The following is a 20,491-nucleotide window of genomic DNA, read 5'->3' as shown; positions in this document are numbered from 1 at the left end:
GCAAATTATTTCTCAGTGAGCAATTTATTCAAGGCAGCGGACCAGACTCTGCGGCGCAATAATTAGAGCGTCCTCTCTGAGTCTGAGAGGTCTGCAGTTTCCAGCCAGTTCAGCACATCCCTCCCATTGATCGGTGGGTTGCTGATGCCATTGGAATATAATTCATATTTTTACGTCCCATTCATAACGTCGTGTGCAGTGAAGCACCAATTATGTAATTAACCTGTGCATACTTAGTGGTGAGTTCTTTTTTGTTTAATCACCATCATCATCGTCATGATTAGCTTCTTTTTCAGTCCACTAGAGGATGAAAGGAGTTTTGGGCATAACCGCCACACTTGCCAAGTGTCGGTTGGCGAGACAATTTAGTTCGGAATTTGGAATTTGTGCCGGCGATGCCTCCCCTTATATTTGTGAAGGAAACTGTAGGATAGCAATACAAATGTAGTAGTAGTTGTAGTAGTACAATAGTAGTCGTACAATGCACGTGGATGTGTCTTGATGTAATTGTAAAGCAGCATGGCACAAGATGGGCTAGATCCTCAAGCTATGGTGGGGGCATGTCCATCTGCTTGTCATATTTGGACAAGCTCCTCCATCATACTTAGATAACTATTTAAAAATGAATCACGTGTATTTGATCAAATCAATATTTATGAGAGTCCACTGCATTACAATCATAACTTGCATCCGTTGAAGACAAAGTCTTCGATATCCCCCGCCATAGTAAATGAGGATGAACAAACTTATATTCCCTAAGCGTGTGCAATATGTATGTGAAGTTTCCCCTTGATCTGACCAGCCGTTCTGGAGAAGAAAATGTTTGAAGGTTTTAGGGTAAATTCAATATGGCCGCCAAACCATGTGACCTATCAATTAGAAATTAACAAACTTCTGAAAGGATGTCTTGGGGAAAGTGTATGTGAAATTTTTGCCTCAATCTGTCCAGCCGTTCTGGAGAAGAAGATTTTCAAAAATTTATTAATTTTCAATCCAAGATGGCTGACGAACCATGTGACCGATGACATCATAAATTTATATTCTGCTTCCAATCCTCCAGTGGAATACGTGTGTGAAGTTTCGTGTTAATCGGATGAGGTGTGTTTTTCGATCCAAAATGGCCGCCAAACCATGTGACTTGTGACGTCATAATTTTTACTTCGTATGCAGACATGATGGAAGATGAGAGTTTCTGGTTTTTTACTTCGTTAGGTTATGTGATTCCAGAGAAAACATTATCTAATATTTTTCTTGAATCCAACATGGCTGCCAAACCATGTGACCTTTCAATTAGAAAATATCAAAAGGCACCAGTGCACCACTTGCTTGATATGTGTACCAAATTTCATAAATATATCTTGAGGGGATTTGTAGTTAAGCTCTGGAAATGAAATGTGACGGACGGACGGACAGAACCTATTTCTATATCCCCCGCCAACTTCGTTGGTTGGAGGGGGATAAAAAAATATTGAAATTACTACAATTCTACCCTTTTGAATAATCTACCCCAGCCAGAAAGGTTACTATATGTATCTACGTTAACAAAATTGTAAATGTCTGCTATTGTTGAGGGGCTGCTTTGGCACCACCTTGTGATGGAGTCATTTCCTATGTCAGGGCAAATTTCCATTTACATAGCTGGGAACTTATCTCTCCAGACATTCTCAGAGGGCTGCCTCAGTGCTGGCGAGTCTCTCTTATGCACAGATCAATCCCATCTCATCTACAGTTATCTTACCCATCCTCCGACGCTTGGTACACTGAATCCTGTGGAGAGACAGTTGCGATCAAACGATTTGTATCCTCCTCCTGGGAGGCAAATCTGACCGAAAGCAATATCAAAATCATTCCAGGAGACCTGCTACAGGTGATGCAGAAAAGGACATCTGTCCAACCTCAAGATTGAACTTTCAAACTTGTCTCCCTCCTCTAAAACCTGGCAGCACCTTGCTAAGTCTGTCTCCGGAGTATGCTCCCCCTCCATCCCTTCACTCATCTCAAATGGTACCAGAGTCGACTCCGCTCATGAGAAAGCCAAATGCCTCAATTCTGTGTTTGCTTTCAAATCTCGCATCCCTAAACGCTCATACCCAGGCACCCTTCCCAGTCATTACCCAACTGCTCCTGGACTATATGTCTTTTGCATCAGGGAAGGTGGAGAAGTTTCTGGCAACCTTCGACCCTGATTCTGTCACTGGACCAGATGGCATCAGCTCACGTGTCTGAAAATCCTGCCCTGCTTCTCTTGCACATCTTCTCTCTGCCATTTTCATCCTGTCATTTGCCATTTGGGCAAAGCACATTTCAAAGTTGGCCTTCAAAGCCAGTTGCTGACTGGGCATCCTCCATCATGCAAAGTTTTTCCTTGGCACATGTGAACTCTAATCCACCTACAAGGCCTTCTTCTGTAACTTGATGGAATACTGCTCTCTCCTCTGGATTGGCACCCCTGTCCCATAACCTGCTCCACTTGATGCCGTGGAAAACAAGGCGTTCAAGAATATTGGAATCTCTCACGTTGAAGCTAAGTATATGCGCCTATCATTTTGCCACCGTAGACAGGTAGCAACCTGTCTCTGTCTAAACAAAATGTTGTTTATGTCAAAATGAAACAAAATGCTACCGTCTCTGTCTACTTCTGCCTCCATTCTGGCCTTGCACCCTCTGCCCTCGACATGCTTTGTCAACTTCTTCCCTCCAGCTTTTCGAGACAGCTGTTCACCACCATCCCAGATCACCCCCCCCCCCTATCCAAAACCATGATCTTTTCTCCACCTGTTAAACCACTCGCCTCAAATTTTGCTTCTGTATCCATCTTATCCACCCCCTGCCCCTCATCCTCACCCACATCCCCTTGTTGTCCGTCTCCGTTTATTATCTCCCTCGACCCTGCCGTTGGCATTTCCCCCTTCTCTCTCTGCTGTTCCTTTTGCTCTGCTGTGTCCTGATCCGTTCTGTATTGTAGCACTTCCACGAGCCTCGACTCTGAATATACACAAAAAAACCCAATAATAACAAAAAAGTTGCACTGATGACCCCAGACGGGTGTTGAATAAAACGAACAACACAAACAAAACAACAACCACACGCTTTCCCTCATACATCGCCTTCCTCTGCCATCTCACTTCCTTGACTTCCAATTCAAAATAACTACTTAATCAAATGCATGATGCATATATTTTCAAAAACAGATCAATGAGAATTATTCCACACAAATAGGTCTTTCAGGCTTTTGTTCTAATGGAAGTCACGTTCCGCAGCAGCTTCCGAAACAAAGCCTTTCATCCGTCACACGGGCTCTGTCGATTTGTGATAAATCCACTACCTCGAAACACAATCAAACATGTGGGTTGCTGCATGTGAAAGAGAATCGCTCAAAAGTTTTATCAAGTTTGTTTTTTTTCGTTTCCAGGTGTCTCCTGAAGAGGTAACTGCTTTTTCATGTCATATTGGGACCGTTAAAGCAAGTCCGTGCTCATATCATGCAAGGTAATTGATGTAATTGGAATTATCGTCAAAAGAACTCTCATTTGTGTGGACCTGCAATACTCACTGTGTTTCTTTATCACTTGCCAGAGTCGATGAACTCTGAGCAGACTGTGAGCGCTCGTCCCATGGCTGCCGCCATGCTGTGGCTGGCTCGCGCTCCTTTCCTCGTCCTTCTACGCCGAGAGATACAAGCTGGTATTCACGTGGTACATGCAATGAGGATGGTGGACTACATGCTCGGATCGTACTGCTACTACTGCTGGCTAAACTGTCTGTGCGTCTTGCCATACCTAAAAGTCCTTCATCCCCATGGTCTGGGTAAGTGAAGACCTGGCCTGGTGTCTGATGCCCGACAAAGCTCGCCTCGGACGCAAAGCTCATGCTGGATGCCACACTGAAGCGACCGCTTGGAGTGTCACCATAGTAGGCTGAAGGCTCAGCACGCAGACCCTCAGTGCGCAGATTTACCAAATTTTCATCCGGGTGCACATCCCGTCGATCCAGTATAGAGCCAGGAGAAACGGGAATTCTTTTGGGTGCGGCAGAAGGTACCCCACGCTCCCGACCTGTGCTATAGCCGGATGGTGAGACAGGGTGTGCACCATAACCTGGGTGGCGCCAATGCTGGGGCTGGGAACCTTGGGTTTGCCAACTGCCATCATCCTGTAAACAACACAATCCACGATAACTTTTCGCTTGAAATGAAGAACTTTACACAGTACAAAATTGCATTGACAGCCTCATTGAATCCTCTTCTCTCCCTTTATTGTAAATCCTAAATAAGTGAAGTTTAAACACTCAAAAATCATCTTCTAAATGCAAGCTACATACTGAGGCCAAACATCGATGAGGAAATTTAAATTTAAAAAAAGAATAGATCACAATGCTCTGTTGTAGTTCACCGAGGCCCTTTTTTGAAACATCTTCACTGTGATGGAGAAAAATAAATTAATCACCAATTTTTACATGAACCGCATGTTTAGAATTCAAGCGACGGTCAAAATGTCCATATAAAAATGATTCCGACTCCACAATGAGCCATTTCAAATGTGACGAGGGATTTCTCAAACAAACACGAGACCAACCGCCTTACGGGAAGTTTTGGCCAAGTTGCGTAAAAGTACAAAATTGGTTTTGGGGGAAGAAAAAAAAAACTTTAAAATTAATGGCTGGACAGACAAAGCATACTGGCCTAAGATTTCAGGAAGGAATATCTTGGGACCACATGATGTAATGTTGGGTTTTCTGCCTTACCCGGTAATCCCCGTTGACAGGCCGAGGCTGCACGTGACTCAGAGAAGTCTCCATGGGCATCGTGAAGTACAACTTCAGCAGGGCTTGGTCTCTCACATCCCTAAGATGGGTGAAGTCAAATATACTTTGATTTTTACAATGAGAGTCAAAAATCTTTTCTCCATCACTTCTGTTTCACTAGCATCAGGAAACTCACCCACTGCTGGGAAAAATGCATGACACTTGCTGGGAACGACATCGAAGACGACGACTAACATCTATGCAGTTTATGTCACGTTTAATATACAAACTTTGAGGGGAAAACTTTTTGACTCCCTCTCGATCTATGCTTAGTCATTAAGTTTAGTGAATTTTTGTTATTTCGATTTAATGATGCAACGATTCACCGATTAACTGATGGGAACTAGAAGGGCACTCGGTGGAGCGCTCACCTCCGCCACGTAATGCCTGATCAACGAGAACATATCGGGCACATTACGTTTTTGAAATATCGTGCTGTACAGGACTATATAGTTTTTGGCCCGATCTCTCATTGGTGAAGAATCACTTTAAAAATTAAATAATTCTCGTTTCCAGGTCCGGATTCGGATCTTCATCAAAATCGAACCAATTTGTCGTGGCCACACACCCAACCTGTCCACCAAGTTTAATCCGAATCCACCCAGAACTTTTTGAGATATCGTGCTATGGTGAAGAATCACTTTTAAAATTTCTAGTAGTCGGATCCGGATCCGGATCTTCACCAAAATCTAATCAGTTCGTCCTTGTCACACACCGAACCTGTCCACAAATTTTCATCCGGATCCATGGACAACATTTTTGAGATATCCTGCACACAGACAGACAGACAGACAGAAAGGGGTGAAAACGTAACCTCCTTCACCTTCAGCGGCAGAGGTAATTACGTAACTATGACCTCATAATAATACTAACTACCTAATAATGTAACTACTGTTTTGTGTCAAATTTATTTCTTTACAACTTCACTTTCCCACCAGAATTGCTTAAATTCACATGATATCGGAATATTAAGGAAACTGAAAGGGTTGGCAAGAGAGCCGAGAGGTATGTCTACCTGGATTCCATCCTTGACCCAACTGTAAACTGTAAACTTAGTGTTTCGCAGGAAAGGCATATCAACGTGTGTACCCATCCCTCAGATGGATGATGTTAAACTGGGCGTCCCGTCTGCCGGCATGAGTTAGTTGGTGGGCGTTAAAAAAAAAATCTCAAGGAATCCTTAGCGAAGAGTTGGGGAGCTATCGCCGGCACCCTTTTAACAAATCCCAAATTGGTTCGATTGCTCGGTGCCTCGAAAAAATAAGAAAAAAAAACAACTCGACTTATTTAATGGAGCCAAAACATGGCTATTGCATTGGGCATATATAATACATCAATACATCGTGTTTATATCGCTTGGAGAGATTCCAAATAAGCCATGAAGGAATTATACTCGAGGCGAGAAGGCTTGAGGCCTACACGGGGCCTACACAAACTGTGTGCACTTCAGGAAGCATGTGATGCTGATGGGCTTCCTCAACATGGATTTTGTCCAAGGTGGAAAGCCCCGTTAGGGAAGAGGGTGGAGGGGGGGGGAAATGAAGTCGCTCCAACCTCGATCACCTGACCCTTCGTCCTCCTGTCAGGTTTGGTCGAGATTTGATAAGTAACAACCGAATGTATCGCGGTCGGACAGACAGACAGACAGACAGACAGACGCTAAATCGGGTATTTTCGTTTGATATATAATCGGATTGGACTCTCGGTAAGTCTTTCACACAAACTTATCTTCAACAATAGCAAAGATACGTTAAAACAAAGATGGACGAATAAATTAAATAAATAATTAACAACCAAAGAAGCAAAATAAATGGGGAAATTCAAATTTTTAAAGCCAATTATTTCAGCGTTTGTTTTATTTATCTGAAAGTCCATTTGTGTGTTTTTCATTTGATTTTTTTTTAAAAAAAGACTCTTCAGGAGCAACAATTTTTGAATACGAGAGGGAGTCAATAAGCAAAGCCATCTTTTCTATCCCCTGAGCCACATTTGCTTTTTGTATTCACAGGAAACACAAGAGATGCGGCCGTTACCTACGCACTCACCCTTGAAAGTTGAAAGGTTTGAGATGAAAGGAAATGCATTGGAGATGTAAAGTACAAGATGATGTAAAGTGTCAAATGCTCACTCACACAACGACGTCCTCCAGAGGATGGTAAGCGTTGCGCTTTGAGTCCCAAGTGCAGATAGCCACATCTGGCCTACTCATAATATCCATGGAAAGCTGCTGAGGGAAAGCCCGCACGAACAGGGCTCGTACGGTGTCCAGAGATGTCACAGTGTTGGGCATAACTATCTGTCTGACCTCCTCACCAAGCTGCAGGTACAACATTCCTGCATGGGCACATCAAACCACTCATACGGTTGGTTGCTCAACACGCGTCACTCTTCATGCAACAATCTCAGTCCCTTGTTTGAACCAATTGTAAAAATTCTTCCAAATTGTATTTCACCGAATCCACTTGAAAAACAAACAATGCCTATTGTTTGTTTGAAAAACTATTAACAATGCATTTCAAAACACACAGCACTCTTGTACAGGGAACAAGATCGCTTTATGGTGGCCGCGTAATTCTACGAAAGACGAGAACATAACTCGTCTGTCTGTCTGTTTCTAAGCAACTTTGAATGTTTTTTTTTTTTAATAATTTGAAAAAGTTGCTCTCAGAATCAAATTGTAATATTTATGCTAAAAAAAACACACGAGGTCCACTAGACACGTCCGCAGTCCAATAGGCGGGCTTCCTCAAAGCATCAAATCAAAATCTTGTCCAGCAACAGATTTCGAGACCGAAACAATCCTGTTAGCCTGAGAGAGAGAGAGACAGAGAAAGCGAGAGAGAGAGAGAGAGAGAGAGAGAGAGAGAGAGAGAGAGAGAGAGAGAGAGAGAGAGAGAGAGAGAGAGAGAGAGAGAGAGACAGACAGACAGACAGACAGAGAGAGAGAGAGAGAGAGAGAGAGAGAGAGAGAGAGAGAGAGAGAGAGACAGACAGACAGAGAGAGAGAGAGAGAGAGAGAGAGAGAGAGAGAGAGAGAGAGAGAGAGAGAGAGAGAGAGAGAGAGAGAGAGACAGAGCGCGATATCAGTCTTTCATTAGATGACATTTAATTGGATTTAATTGGATAAATAAATAAATAAAACTACCAACATACCTGCTGCCTCGCTCTCAGCAATGGATGGAAGCCCTAAATCACCAATAAGAAGTCAGTACCGTCTCCCTGAACATATCTCAGGCATTCGACGATCTGGCATCCTGCTCTACTTGTCATATCAAGATAGCTGCCTATGGCATAAAAGGCCACCATTGTTCCTGGCTTTCTGAATCGTTCCATTTATGCAGTCAACACGTCACTATCAATGAAACCTTCTCTTCTCCTCTCTCAGTGGAGGCTGGAGGGCCTCAAGGCAGTGTCTTGGGTCTAGTTATGTTCCTCGTATACATAAACGACCTCTCCGATGCTCTGGAAAACTCTCTCTCTTCCATTGTACAGATGATTCTACATTGTATCATCCTGTTACCCCCAATCCCACTCACATGCAGATGCAGATGCGTCACTCTCTGTTGATCTGGAATTGAGAAGATGCTGCTCTGGTAAATGGAACATGTCCTTCAGTCCTGGAAATCTCACAGCGTCACCCTGTCTCTCCAGAAGGATCGTCAAACTAACCAACTCACCTATTTCCATTATCAGCAACTAGAAAATGTCCAGCCTCTTGAACTTCTTAGCCTCACCCTCAGCCATGACCGACACTGGGTCGACAATACAGCAAAGATGATCTCAAAATTCAGCCTCAGAGTGGGAATCCTCCATCGTTCCAAGTCATTCCTTGGAAAATCTGAACAAGCTACTATCTACAATGGCTGTTGTACGTAGCTTCATGGACTTCTGTTCTCCAGCTATGGGTTGGAACCTCCGCATCGCATATGTCTCTCCTGTAATCTGTCGTCTCAGGCTCTTGGTGGTTGTTATTTCCCGTGATCAGGCCGAAGCACACGGTCTGTTGCTTTCACATCACAGGAACGTCAATGGCCTCTGTTGTTTTGTAACTGCCTCTCCTCTCCTCCTTTGCATAAAACCCCAGTTGAAAATCAGCTGCAATGACAGTTATTCAATGCACCTGCCATCATAGGTGAGAGACAATTGTGCGGAAGCTCATTCAAGAGGAGAGGTAGGCGTGCGTGTGACCGGTCGCCCGAGGTTATTCCCACACTTTGATTTGCAAAAAGACCAAAAGGAAAACCCAAGATGACATGCCGACCCACCACATTGCTTGAGCCACCTCATTGCTGAACACCTGATCTTCGGCCACGCACCAGCCTCAAACTGGCATTCTCCAGTGTCAAATAACAATACAAACTGTAGTTTCATCAACGGTGAGACATTTATGCTTCTGAACGTGCAAAATGAATTCCTTTCCTTGTGTGATATTTTCTATCTCTTTTGATTCTGCACGTTGGTGTTTTCAGGGTGATGCAACCAATAAATTGATACATTTGAAAGACGACTGAGATACAAATGGAAATGCAGAAGAATAGAAACTTTGAAAAGGATTGAAGTTCACAATGCATCTTCCTGAAAAAGCAATAAAAAAATTTTTTTTAAAGAAAACAAGAAAACAATTACCATTGTTTATATTGTCACACAATGAGAAGCATTGTGGGTTTTCTGAGGACAAAAAGTGAGATACATATCTCTAAAACATGCAGTGTGTACACGGAAGAGGTCATGTATGTCACGGCAAGGAGTGTAATCTTTTTTTTCCTGAACTTACCAAGGGGCCTTTCTCTACTCTTATTAGGTGAACGAACAATGGGCAGTGAGGGGCGCTGCCGACCGGCCCTGTTGACGGCCCTCTGCAACTCGCTGTCCGCTGCACCAACAGCCCGGGCATCCGCAGAATGCCATGCTTCCTCCGGTGAGAGGGCCTGCATCCCTGCCTGCGGAGCAGACGTAACAGGTTCACCTTAGAACACATTCCTGCGACGTTCCATGCACGCTGCTTATTTGCATCATCCAATGACAAATCAAATAGCAAAGGACGAGGTTTGGTGCAACCTCAACATCTAAATCCATATTATTTAATTATCCGGAACGTATTCGTTCCATGCAAGACTGTTTAGTTTTGTTGCATAATTTAAGCCGGTGAACTTGTTCATCGGTTCAAATTTGATATGATGTGCCATGTATACAAAGGACGTCCCAGTGTCAATAATTATCTGTTTCTGGATTCCATAATTGTCAGTCATCTTTTCATTATGTCTACAAATTGGTAGAATTTTGATCTCTCTGTTTAACTGTATGGTTTCGTGTTTAAAAAAATAAGAAGCCCCTTACTTTACTTAAGTATCCAACTCCTGTCCACTTTTCTTTTCAATTCTCTCACCCTCCCATCCTTTTCCTTATCTCACACAAGCAACAATTAATCTTAAGTTAATCCATCAATTAAAAAAAAAAATCATGAACTTAAAAAAGTTAATTGTGTTGCTCTTCTTTCACTCGGAGACAAAGCTCTGAGCTACTGAGATCGCCCAACGCGAAATTGTGGTGCAACGCGGGCGGCGGAGGTTCAATTTGTTGAAAAAGAGGGCAAAATATCCTGCTTGTAAAATAAAATTTGGCATCAACATTATTCATGCCTCTTCTCCCGTCATTTCAAAAGTGAATGTTGAGCTTTTTAAACGCAGCATGGGAAGCGGCCGCTCGAAACGGGAGACAGACAGACAAACGCATGGACAGACACCACGGTTCGCAATATAGCGAAGACCGTTCTCTTCCTCTCCTAAGTTTACAATTTCCTAAAACGATCCCATTTTACAAAGGGGGTACCTTTTTTGTATACGAGGTCAAGGCTCGTGGAAGAGTTGGAACATAGAATGGATCAGGATGCAACAGAACGAAAAAAACAGTACAAAGAGAAAGAGGAAACACGAACAACAGGATTGCAGGACAAAATAGATGGAGACTCACACATATGAAGGGATGTAGAGAAGTGGTAGGGGAGGATGCACAGGGTAAACTAGATGGACACAGAAGCAAATCTAGGAATTTGGTTTTAGGTGGAGTTGGTGGCGGGGGTGGGATGAGGGGTTTAACGGGGCAGAAAATATATTCGTTTTGGATGGGGGGTGATTTGAGATGGTGATGAACAGCTGTAGCTGTTTTGAAGACCTGTAGGGGATAATGAGATTAAAGAATTGAAGAGATGTGGAAGTCAGTTCTACTGGTGAGAAAAAGGATATCAAATGAGTGGAGGTGAGCAGTGATTCTGGATTTTGGTAGTTTCATCAGGAAGGAGGTTGATGGGTTGATGGGTTGATGATGGACCATGTGAGCCCTGCAGAAACCTGGGGGAGAGCAGAGGGTGCAAGAGACCAGAAAGAAGGCGGCGCAAGACAGAGACCACCGACCTGTCTGCGACTGGAAAGTGATAGACCCATATAAAATCAGTTTCATCGCTGATATTTCCAATTATCTTCATGGCCTTGGTTTCCATGATGTGAAGCTGAACAAGGTGTGAGGTACACACGCCAGTCCAGAAGGGAGAGCAAGTGGTCCCGATCAAGCTGTAGATGAAGGCCTTCAAGACTTTTGGGGGTGGGGGAGGTGCAGCATTTTTATGCCCTCCCCAAGCTGTCCCAAAGCATTTATGAGTCATCCACAACCTGTAACCTCATCACTGGTAGAGGTGGGCCAGATTAACTCTTCCCTGAAGGTCATGAGGGAGCCAACTGTTTTGGGGTTTTATATTTTTTACCAACAATCTCATCGTGACAATGAAATTCACGTGAGAATACGCACTTTGGGTTCCAGAAGGTTAAAATCCAAAATCGTTATTACTGCTGCCTTTTTTGAACCCACACACTGCCATGACCTAAAAAAAAAGTGTATCCCTGACATATATAAATAAACACAAGGTGATAATATTGTTTTTGCTATCGGAAAAAGTTAAATGTATATGCTTGGTATGATTGAATTTGGTAGAATATGTATCAATCAACTGTCAGGCAGAAATAATTTTCAAGGTCATTGTCCATTTTACAAAGACAAACAAGAAAACTTGATGAATTGCATTTAAAAGGAGATTAGTTGGTGCATCATGTCTATAATGTAGCCACATCTCATTACCTCCATCACCGAAGGTGGAAGGAGGTTCTGTATTCACTCCTGTCTGTCTGTCTGTCGTCTGTCTGTCTGTTACTTGTAAAATGTAAGATTTTTTTCAAGTATATTGGTGAGTCGATTTTGTTTTTCTGTCTGTTTATCACTGACAGGTCACAACTCCAAACTGATCGTCATGAAACTTTAACCAAGTTATCGAGGTACTCCCAACTGAGAAGCCTATATTGATCGAGGACTGAGGTCATCTTGAGGTCAAGTTTCTAAAATCGTCAATCTTCATCTGATTAACCTTTAAAATTAAGCAGCAATTGCGTAGTGCATCACTGAATTTGGAAACCAACGACTTGTGAGGTCAAAAGGTCAAAGGTCAACTCAAGGTCAAACTCCTAAAATCATCAATTTCAATGTGAAAAACAATCAATTTCCATCCGATTGACCTGAGCTTTGAGTAATATTGTCAATTTTAATCTGAAATGAAATGGGCAATTTGATGTATCCGTGGCAACCGTTGGAGAGGGAGGTGGATTTTGCAAGTATCGTGCTCTGCTCGACGTCTTTTTCTTGTTTGTTTGTGTACCTGTGTGCAGGATATCTCAAAAAGTTGTAGACAGGTTCGGATGAAATTTGGTGGACACGTCGGGTATGTGACAAGGAAGAATTGCTTCGATTTTGGTGAAGATCCGAATCTGGATACAAGGATTATTTAATTCTAAAGTGTTTCTTCCCCAATGACAGACAGGACCAAAAACGACATAGAGCATGCATAGTAAACCAAGGCTCTTAACTTATTCGGGTTCCTTCTTGATCTTCTGTTTCATGACATTTCAAAAATGTACCGGGCCCGATATGTTCTCGTGGTTCAGCAATTGCGTGGTCGAGGTATGCGCTCGACCGAGTGTCCTCGTTTCGTTCATGTATTCCCATCAATATTATATTTCACTCGAAACAACCCTGTTTTATTGAGTTTACTAATCCTGATGTTGGCTAAAAGCTTAAGGTGGCTGGCTTAAGATCTTATTGCGTTGAATAACACCAGGTGGGTTGACTCAATCTGTCATCCGTCTGAGGCCGGCAAAATGAGTACCAGCTTCCTGGTAATAGGGGGAACTGCACCAGCGGCACAGCGGCACTTCCAGAAAAAAATGATGCAACCAGCAGCCACAGGCTACATATGAAACAACAACATTTAGTTCACTTACAGATCCCGTCATGAAATTATGTCGAGAGGGATTACACCGGCCAAAACGCCTCCTCTTGCTCGACATCCAATATGATGGTTTACCATCCTCATTATTTAACACCACCGACTCGTTGACCGATCCTCGTTTTAAAAGACAGGACAACCGAATCAATTTCCACTCTCAGAGGCAGCCTGTTTAACGATGTGGTGCCATCTACCGACGTCTCATCCGAATGGCAATTTTGCGCTCGTTCCACTCTGTCGAGAATCCAACCAAGAAGCGGAGAGCTCAAAGGCGAGCCGACTTCCAACTGAGCTATCCCGTCACCTTTGTTCCTTTGATATTTTTTTGTTGGAAACAGGACGATGGAAGATTAAACGAATCGGGTTACACTGCAGTCCCACACCGTTATGAATATGATCACATGGCCCCGCAATAAACTCTCCACTGACAATGCAAGCGTTGGCATTGCCTTCTTTTTCCTGATTACCAACTGCTATTCAACTTCAAAAATAAACTCAAAAAGACCATGCATGAAGTGTTTACTTCCAATTTGAAAAGCAAAAATGATTTCCCCCTTGTTCTTGAGAGGGCTTTCATGCACAGGAGTAGGTGACAGAGCGCGCTTAACAAGCACATCTGCAGTCATCATTAGAGGCCAAGTTGTGTAGCCAGTGGTTTCCGCATAAAGTCTCCCATATTGTCTCTTTTGTAATTCCACCGCAGATGCTTCTAACGCGTATATCCTGCTGTCTTCTACAAACAGTTCATGCAGTATGCTCACCGTCAAGGTTGGTTTCTTTTGTCTTTTTGCCTCCGCCACCGAAGGTGGATTGCGGGTTATGTTTTAACTCACGTCTGTTTGACTATGAACAGGATATCTCAAAAAAGTTGTGAACGGATGACGACAACATTTGGTGGAGAGGTTAGGTTTGTGACAAGGACAAATTTATTAGATTTTGGTGAAGATGCGGATCTGGATCTGGATATTAAATTTATTTAAAGTGATTCTTTACCATTGAGGGACAGCGCCAAACACGATATATAGCACGATATCTCAAAAAGTTGTTGACGGATTCGGACGTAACTTGGTGGAGAGGTTGGGTGTGTGACGAGGACGAAGTGATTCGATTTTGGTGAAGATCCAAGTTCGGATCCGGAAACGAGAATTTTTTTTTCAATTTCAAGTGATTCTTCACCGTTGAGAGAGAGAGAGAGATGGGGCCAAAAATGATATAAAGCACGAAATTTCAAAAAGTTGTTTACGGATTCAGCCAAACCAAGGTGGACGAGTTGGGTAGGTGACAAGAACAAGCCTATTGGATTTTGGTTCTGGTCAGGGTCCATACCCTACCCATCAGTGGGATACAAAACGTAAACTGTTCAGTTTGGCGGAGGTATGCACTTCACCGAGTGCTGTTTAAGTTGTGCTCGCAGCAGCAACAGAGTCCGTAAGGAAATGGGAATTCAAGAGAGAGAGACGCAGAGAGGGAGAGAGAGAGAGAGAGAGAGAGAGAGAGAGAGAGAGAGAGAGAGAGAGAGAGAGAGAGAGAGAGAGAGAGAGAGAGAGAGAGAGAGAGAGAGAGAGAGAGATATATATATATATATATATATATATATATATATATATATATATATATATATATATATATATATATATATATACATATATATGAAGAGAAAGAGGATGGAGACAGAGAGAGAGAGAGAGAGAGAGAGAGAGAGAGAGAGAGAGAGAGAGAGAGAGAGAGAGAGAGAGAGAGAGAGAGAGAGAGAGAGAGAGAGACAGACAGACAGACAGACAGACAGACAGACAGACAGACAGAGAGAGACAGACAGACAGACAGACAGACAGACAGAGAGAGAGAAAAAGAAAGAGAGAGAGACAGACAGAGAGAGAGAGAGAGAGAGAGAGAGAGAGAGAGAGAGAGAGAGAGAGAGAGAGAGAGAGAGAGAGAGAGAGACAGACAGAGAGAGAGAGAGAGAGAGAGAGAGAGAGAGAGAGAGAGAGAGAGAGAGAGAGAGAGAGAGAGAGAGAGAGAGAGAGAGAGAGAGAGAGAGAGATCACGTCAATTGGATGAAAATTCACGATTTATGTGATCTTGACCTTTGATCTGTTGATCTCAAAAACAATAGGTTTCTAGCGAGTCACTACGTCTACCAGGTAGTTAAGTTTCCTCAAGGCTGGAGTAAAAAATTGACCTGTAGGTGATTGACAAACAGACAGAATAAGAGGGAGAATTGCTTTGCAATACATGTCCCCTCTCCGATGTGATATTTTTAAGTTCAAAAAGGGCATAAATCTGTGAAAAATTGATGAAATACCCTGAAACGCTAACTTGTTCTGTAACTTATCATAATAAAGCCATGTACTAAGTTTCAGTTGAATATGTTAAAGAGTATGGGAAAAAAGTATGAAAAACCACGGGTGGGATGGATGGATGGACGGACGGATGGACGGACGGATGGACGGAGAGCAAACCTATTGTCCCCTCTGGTGAAACTGCTAAAGGACTAATAACAGACAAGACCAACCAACATAGTGTAAATATTCGATTTCGCAAGTAACAAACAGATAGGGGTGAAAACATAACCTGCGTCCACCTTCGGTGGTGCAGGTAAAAACGTTCATAGAATAGATGCAGACAGACAGGTATGTAAAAGATACATAACAATGACATTTAAAACAGTTTTTATGATGTCACTGATCACATCTGCAGTGCTGATAAGACTATGCAGGAATGCAATTTTGCACAACATTATGAAATTCCAACAGGTGTGGTGTGCTCAAGTCGAGAAAGAGTGAATTAATTTTACACAATGAATGCTATCGCTCGTTGGCAGGTGATGCCGTGCAGTGTACCACACCATCCCCACACCTGCTGTTGATATCCGGCCTGCTGCCTGCTGTGCCACCTGGCCAGTGGGAGATGCTCCGCTGGTAGCATCGAGTAAACCGGGACTCTAACTCCCAGCACAGTGTGCCTGCGTGCGGCCTGCTCCTGACGTTCTGCAGCTCTGAGCCTACGACCGTCCCTCACGATGTCATCTTTCGAAATGGGTGTTCGCCTTAGTATAACTCCTCCTGTCCACAAAACAAGAGGAAGAGAACAATGATTAGTGTCCTAAGTTGGCCTAAAATCCATTCTTGGCAATTCAATATCCATTCTGAACAAGATTCTTTTCCCTGATTGCAGATGGCCACAGACACAGACATAATATTTTGTAGAACACAACTTTTTTAATAACACAAAAGAGACTCACACTATTAAAAAAAAAAAACCGAATAAGCTTGTAAAGGTCATTTAGAAGATTACAAAAACCCTTTCATCCTGTTTGAGATATGGCAGAGTCGTGATATGTTTTTGCCAAAAGGTCTGGAATTTTGAACACAGAGTATCTTCGTCATACCACCTCTTTAATACCCCTCCCCTTTTCACTCTGACAAAGTGCTAAAGCTGGAAACATCAGCAGAACCTCGTCTTCTCACGGCGATCAACAAAAACTATCAACTTCTATTTGACAAAACCCATTGTTTATCTTGTTCAACAACACAGACTGGTACTAACCTTCACAGACACTCGTATTCCCTTGTACTATAATTTACGCAACTTTTGAAATACATCATTGACCATGCGGAGAAACAAAAAAAAATTCAAACCATGCAAGGAAACATCAAATACTGTATAGCTCAAACGAAAGCGACAGGAAGAGGATAAATAAACAGTCAAAGAAAGATTTGGGGAAAGATGTTCTTCGAAATGCGAAGGACAGCGAGAACAAAAACTGCATTTTCTTGCACTGTCGGACTATTGCGAAACCATTTTTGTCTCGTTTGTGCAGCACAGAGGGAGTGTAAAGGGTTTCAAAACTTTTGCAAAAGTTTAAATTGTGCAGACATGACATTTTGATTGAAATGGTATTTACAACAGGAACACACAGTTTACATTCCAGATGAAAATATAGACTGGGGAATTCCTTTTTTTGTTCTTTCAGATGTTTATTTACCTTGTTTATTATTGGCATTATTATTTATTTTAATTAATATTATTTTTACTATTTACTCATTTATTTATTTATTATTATTATTTATATTCAAAATAAAGACCAATTACTGCACCGTAGTCCCAAGAAGGGAAGTTATACATAACAATACACACACATAAACACAGATATATTATGTACTGGTAAATACTGACAAAAGCTATTTCATTCGAAGATATAACCTTAACCTATAAACAATTTACTGATTTCCCAACTGAGCACCGGATCATCAGCTGGGCGCCTTTTATCATCGAGGTTTCGATCCTTTCAGCCAAGAACCTCTCCGAACGGTGGACCCACAACCCCGGTTACAGGTCCACATCAATAGATTACTCAATATCAATGGACCTACAACCCAAAGTTGTGTCCACACAGTCAGTAAACACAGCAATGCACTATCCTCATTCAAACTTATTTAATTATTACTTTCTTTTAAAGTATTACAACATATGAATAACTTTAATCAAACATCACTTTACAAGCTGTAAACCGTCAACCTGATGTTTCACACGATGCAAGGAGATCCATCAATGTGTGTGCCATCCATTGGATGGGCGTTAAGTCAGAGGATCCATCTGCAAGCACTGGTTGTTGAGGAAACTGAAATATCCCACAGTCTGTTTTTGCAAAGAGGACGCGAGCTCTTGTCGGCAATCTGGAAATTTTTTAATACCAGTTCTAACCTACAGGGGGCACTGCACAACAACAGCACAGCCATGTTCCCAGCAATGATGCAAAGCCGGAGCTCCACACTGCATATGGATCAATGAATGAACATATTTTGGCAAGGCCGAGTGAAATATACTACCATCTCCGTCCGAAAACCATCATAAAAAAAACCAAAAATATATATATTTAAATATTTAACATGTGCATGTTGGATAATGCCTGAAATCTCATGTTCGTTTCGATTCACTTCTGCTGCTCCTAATTTCATCTATCCTGAAACCCATGAACTTATACATTCTTATAGTTGGGGTTTTGATCTTCCAACCTGTATCAATGTTTAACCTTTATCATGGGCCTCATTGAATAAGTGAGAACCTTCCCTGGTATTTACACGGTACACACGGTCCACCAGCAACAGCATTCTAGCGAAACTCCCAAAATCCAGTCGGATCACTGCTCACCTCCATTCATTGTCTCCTCTTTTTTTCCCCACCTGTGGAATCAACTTCCACATTCTCTCATTCCTCCCTCCAGGTCTTCAAGACAAGCTGTTCACCACCATCTCAGATCATTCCCTATCCAAAACCATGATCTTTTCTACACCCATTAAACCACTCCCCCCAAAAAATTGCTTCTGAATCCATTTGTCCACCCCTTGCGTTCCCCCCTACCCCCATCATTACTTGCATCCCTTGTTTGTCTGTCTCTGTCTATTTCCCCCCTTATCTTTCTGCTGTTCCTTTTGTTGTGTTGCGTCCTGATCTGTTCGGTGTTCTCGCTCTTCCATGAGCTTTGACTCTGTCTGCAAAAACAGACAAAGACTAACGTTTCGAGATGGAAGGATAGCTGTCAGTTCGTCTTTATGCCTGGTGTTGGCTTAATGGTGGGCTTGGGAGTCTAAGGTCCTGAGTTCAAACCCTGCTTGACTGTTGAATTAATACCAGGTGGGGTTGACTCTGCCGTCATCCTTCCGAGGTCGACAAAATGAGTGTCAGCTTGCTGGTATCCTGTGTCGGAGTGGCGACCCATCCAGGGTTGTGCCCAAATAGCCAAGGAGACTGCTGAAGTGGCACCAACTTTCTGCACAGAGTATGGTCCCAATGGATAGAATGAATGGATTGAAGGGACTCAACAAGATTTTAGATATCTCAATCTTATATTTTAGATTTTAGACTTTTAAACTCTTAGATTTAGATTTTAGACTCAACAAGATATCGAAGATTTTAGTGATTTCATTGTGTTTTGTGCCTCAACGACCCCACTCCTCCAAAGAAACAAACGAACCACAATTGCATGAGATAATGGACCAGGTGACCGTAGAGCATCGTCTTCGGATGTTTGGTCTATTCACGCTCATGCGCGTTCGCGCCCTCTCCGTGTGTACGATCATCAATGTACTTGCACGTTTTTCATCGACGGATGTAAACATTGCCAACTCGGTGCATCGTTGTTGCTCGCAGCAGTACAACCAACGGAGTTCGACACTTCCGAGAATTTGGACAGCCAAAGTGAAACTCATGAAGTACTTGAAAAAAAAATGCATTCCCATGTCTTTTTGTTGGATATAAATATTTGTTTTTAGTTTGTTCATTAAATCCTTCAAGCCCTTTGTAGTGGGTCCGACAGAATTGACCCTCTTATCTTGAGAACAGCGAGCGATGGAAGAGGCACCCGCGTATCTTCGCCAAGATAACCCCAACCCCAAGTTTTTCCATCTGCTGAAAAGCAATATATCTGTATCTCCTTCATAAGAAAATATAAAATAAAGATGATGATATTTACTGAAATTGACCAAGATGAAGCAGCACACAACGCGCGATTCTTAAACAAAAGATTTTTGGGGTTTTTTGGATACACATAGTCGAGGCTCGTGTGTTAGTACACTGAATGGATCAGGACACAACACTCAAGGGAAAGTTGAGAGAGGGGGGGGGGGAACGCCAACATCAGAGTTGAAGGCCAAGACAGAGGCAGACTTGGACAAACAATGGGTGTGTGGGGAATGAGGGGCAGGAGAGGGTTCGGGGTTCGGGAGAAAGGGTTTAAATATCAACAGAGCCGGCATTACACCAAAACAGGAAGCTTTATGAAAACAATTTAATTAAAATTAGTACATAAACATCAAAAAAACCATGATGACTCATGTTTTAAAAAAATATATATCCTTTGGGAATTCAATCGGTTGAAAAATATTTTTCTGTCAATAGACGTTGAAACAAGATGGGTCATGCGTCGACATGTCTTTGAAACTTTACAGGGCAGAGAACTGAAAACCGAAAACCAAAGCATATATATATATATATATATATATATATATATATATATATATATATATATATATATATATATATATATATATATATATATATATATATATATATATATATATATATATATATATATACCCAGCGATAGTACAGGACACCTTGTCTGGTGGATCCAAATTTCCAGGTGTACCAAGGAACTTGATCTTTTCACTTCCAAGTTGACCCTTTTCACTGGAAGACTTGGACACACAAAGGGGCCGTTTGTCCCATTATGCCGTTGCAATAAGCACTTCACTGCAGCACTTCCACCTACTGCAGACCACACACCTATTTCAAAGTCGGGGATTTTGGCCAGAGTCCCGGCACCCGTGGGTCTTCTCTTTTTGAAACATCCTCTCGGATCTT

The 20,491-nt window shown here is 42.4% G+C and overlaps 1 protein-coding gene across 3 annotated transcripts in view; it reads right to left on the bottom strand.

Moving 5' to 3' along the window:
• LOC147030992 (sickle tail protein homolog) overlaps positions 1-20,491 on the bottom strand; it is a 276,462-nt gene that overhangs the window by 60,973 nt on the left and 194,998 nt on the right. For all 3 annotated transcript variants that reach the window (XM_085875631.1, XM_085875633.1, XM_085875632.1), the window contains exons 2-6: positions 15,986-16,191; positions 9,578-9,743; positions 6,936-7,137; positions 4,744-4,843; positions 3,554-4,152 (exon numbers count right to left, since the gene is read on the bottom strand). In XM_085875631.1, the coding sequence (XP_085731757.1) occupies positions 3,554-4,152; positions 4,744-4,843; positions 6,936-7,137; positions 9,578-9,743; positions 15,986-16,191 (1,273 nt within the window). The remainder of the gene's footprint in view (positions 1-3,553; positions 4,153-4,743; positions 4,844-6,935; positions 7,138-9,577; positions 9,744-15,985; positions 16,192-20,491) is intronic.

The sequence above is a fragment of the Eptatretus burgeri genome, chromosome 3, assembly GCF_056783735.1.
Source record: "Eptatretus burgeri isolate ZD-2024b chromosome 3, Ebu_testis_v1, whole genome shotgun sequence".
Classification (NCBI taxonomy): Eukaryota; Metazoa; Chordata; class Myxini; order Myxiniformes; family Myxinidae; genus Eptatretus; species Eptatretus burgeri.
This window is presented reverse-complemented; position numbering and strand designations above follow the sequence as displayed.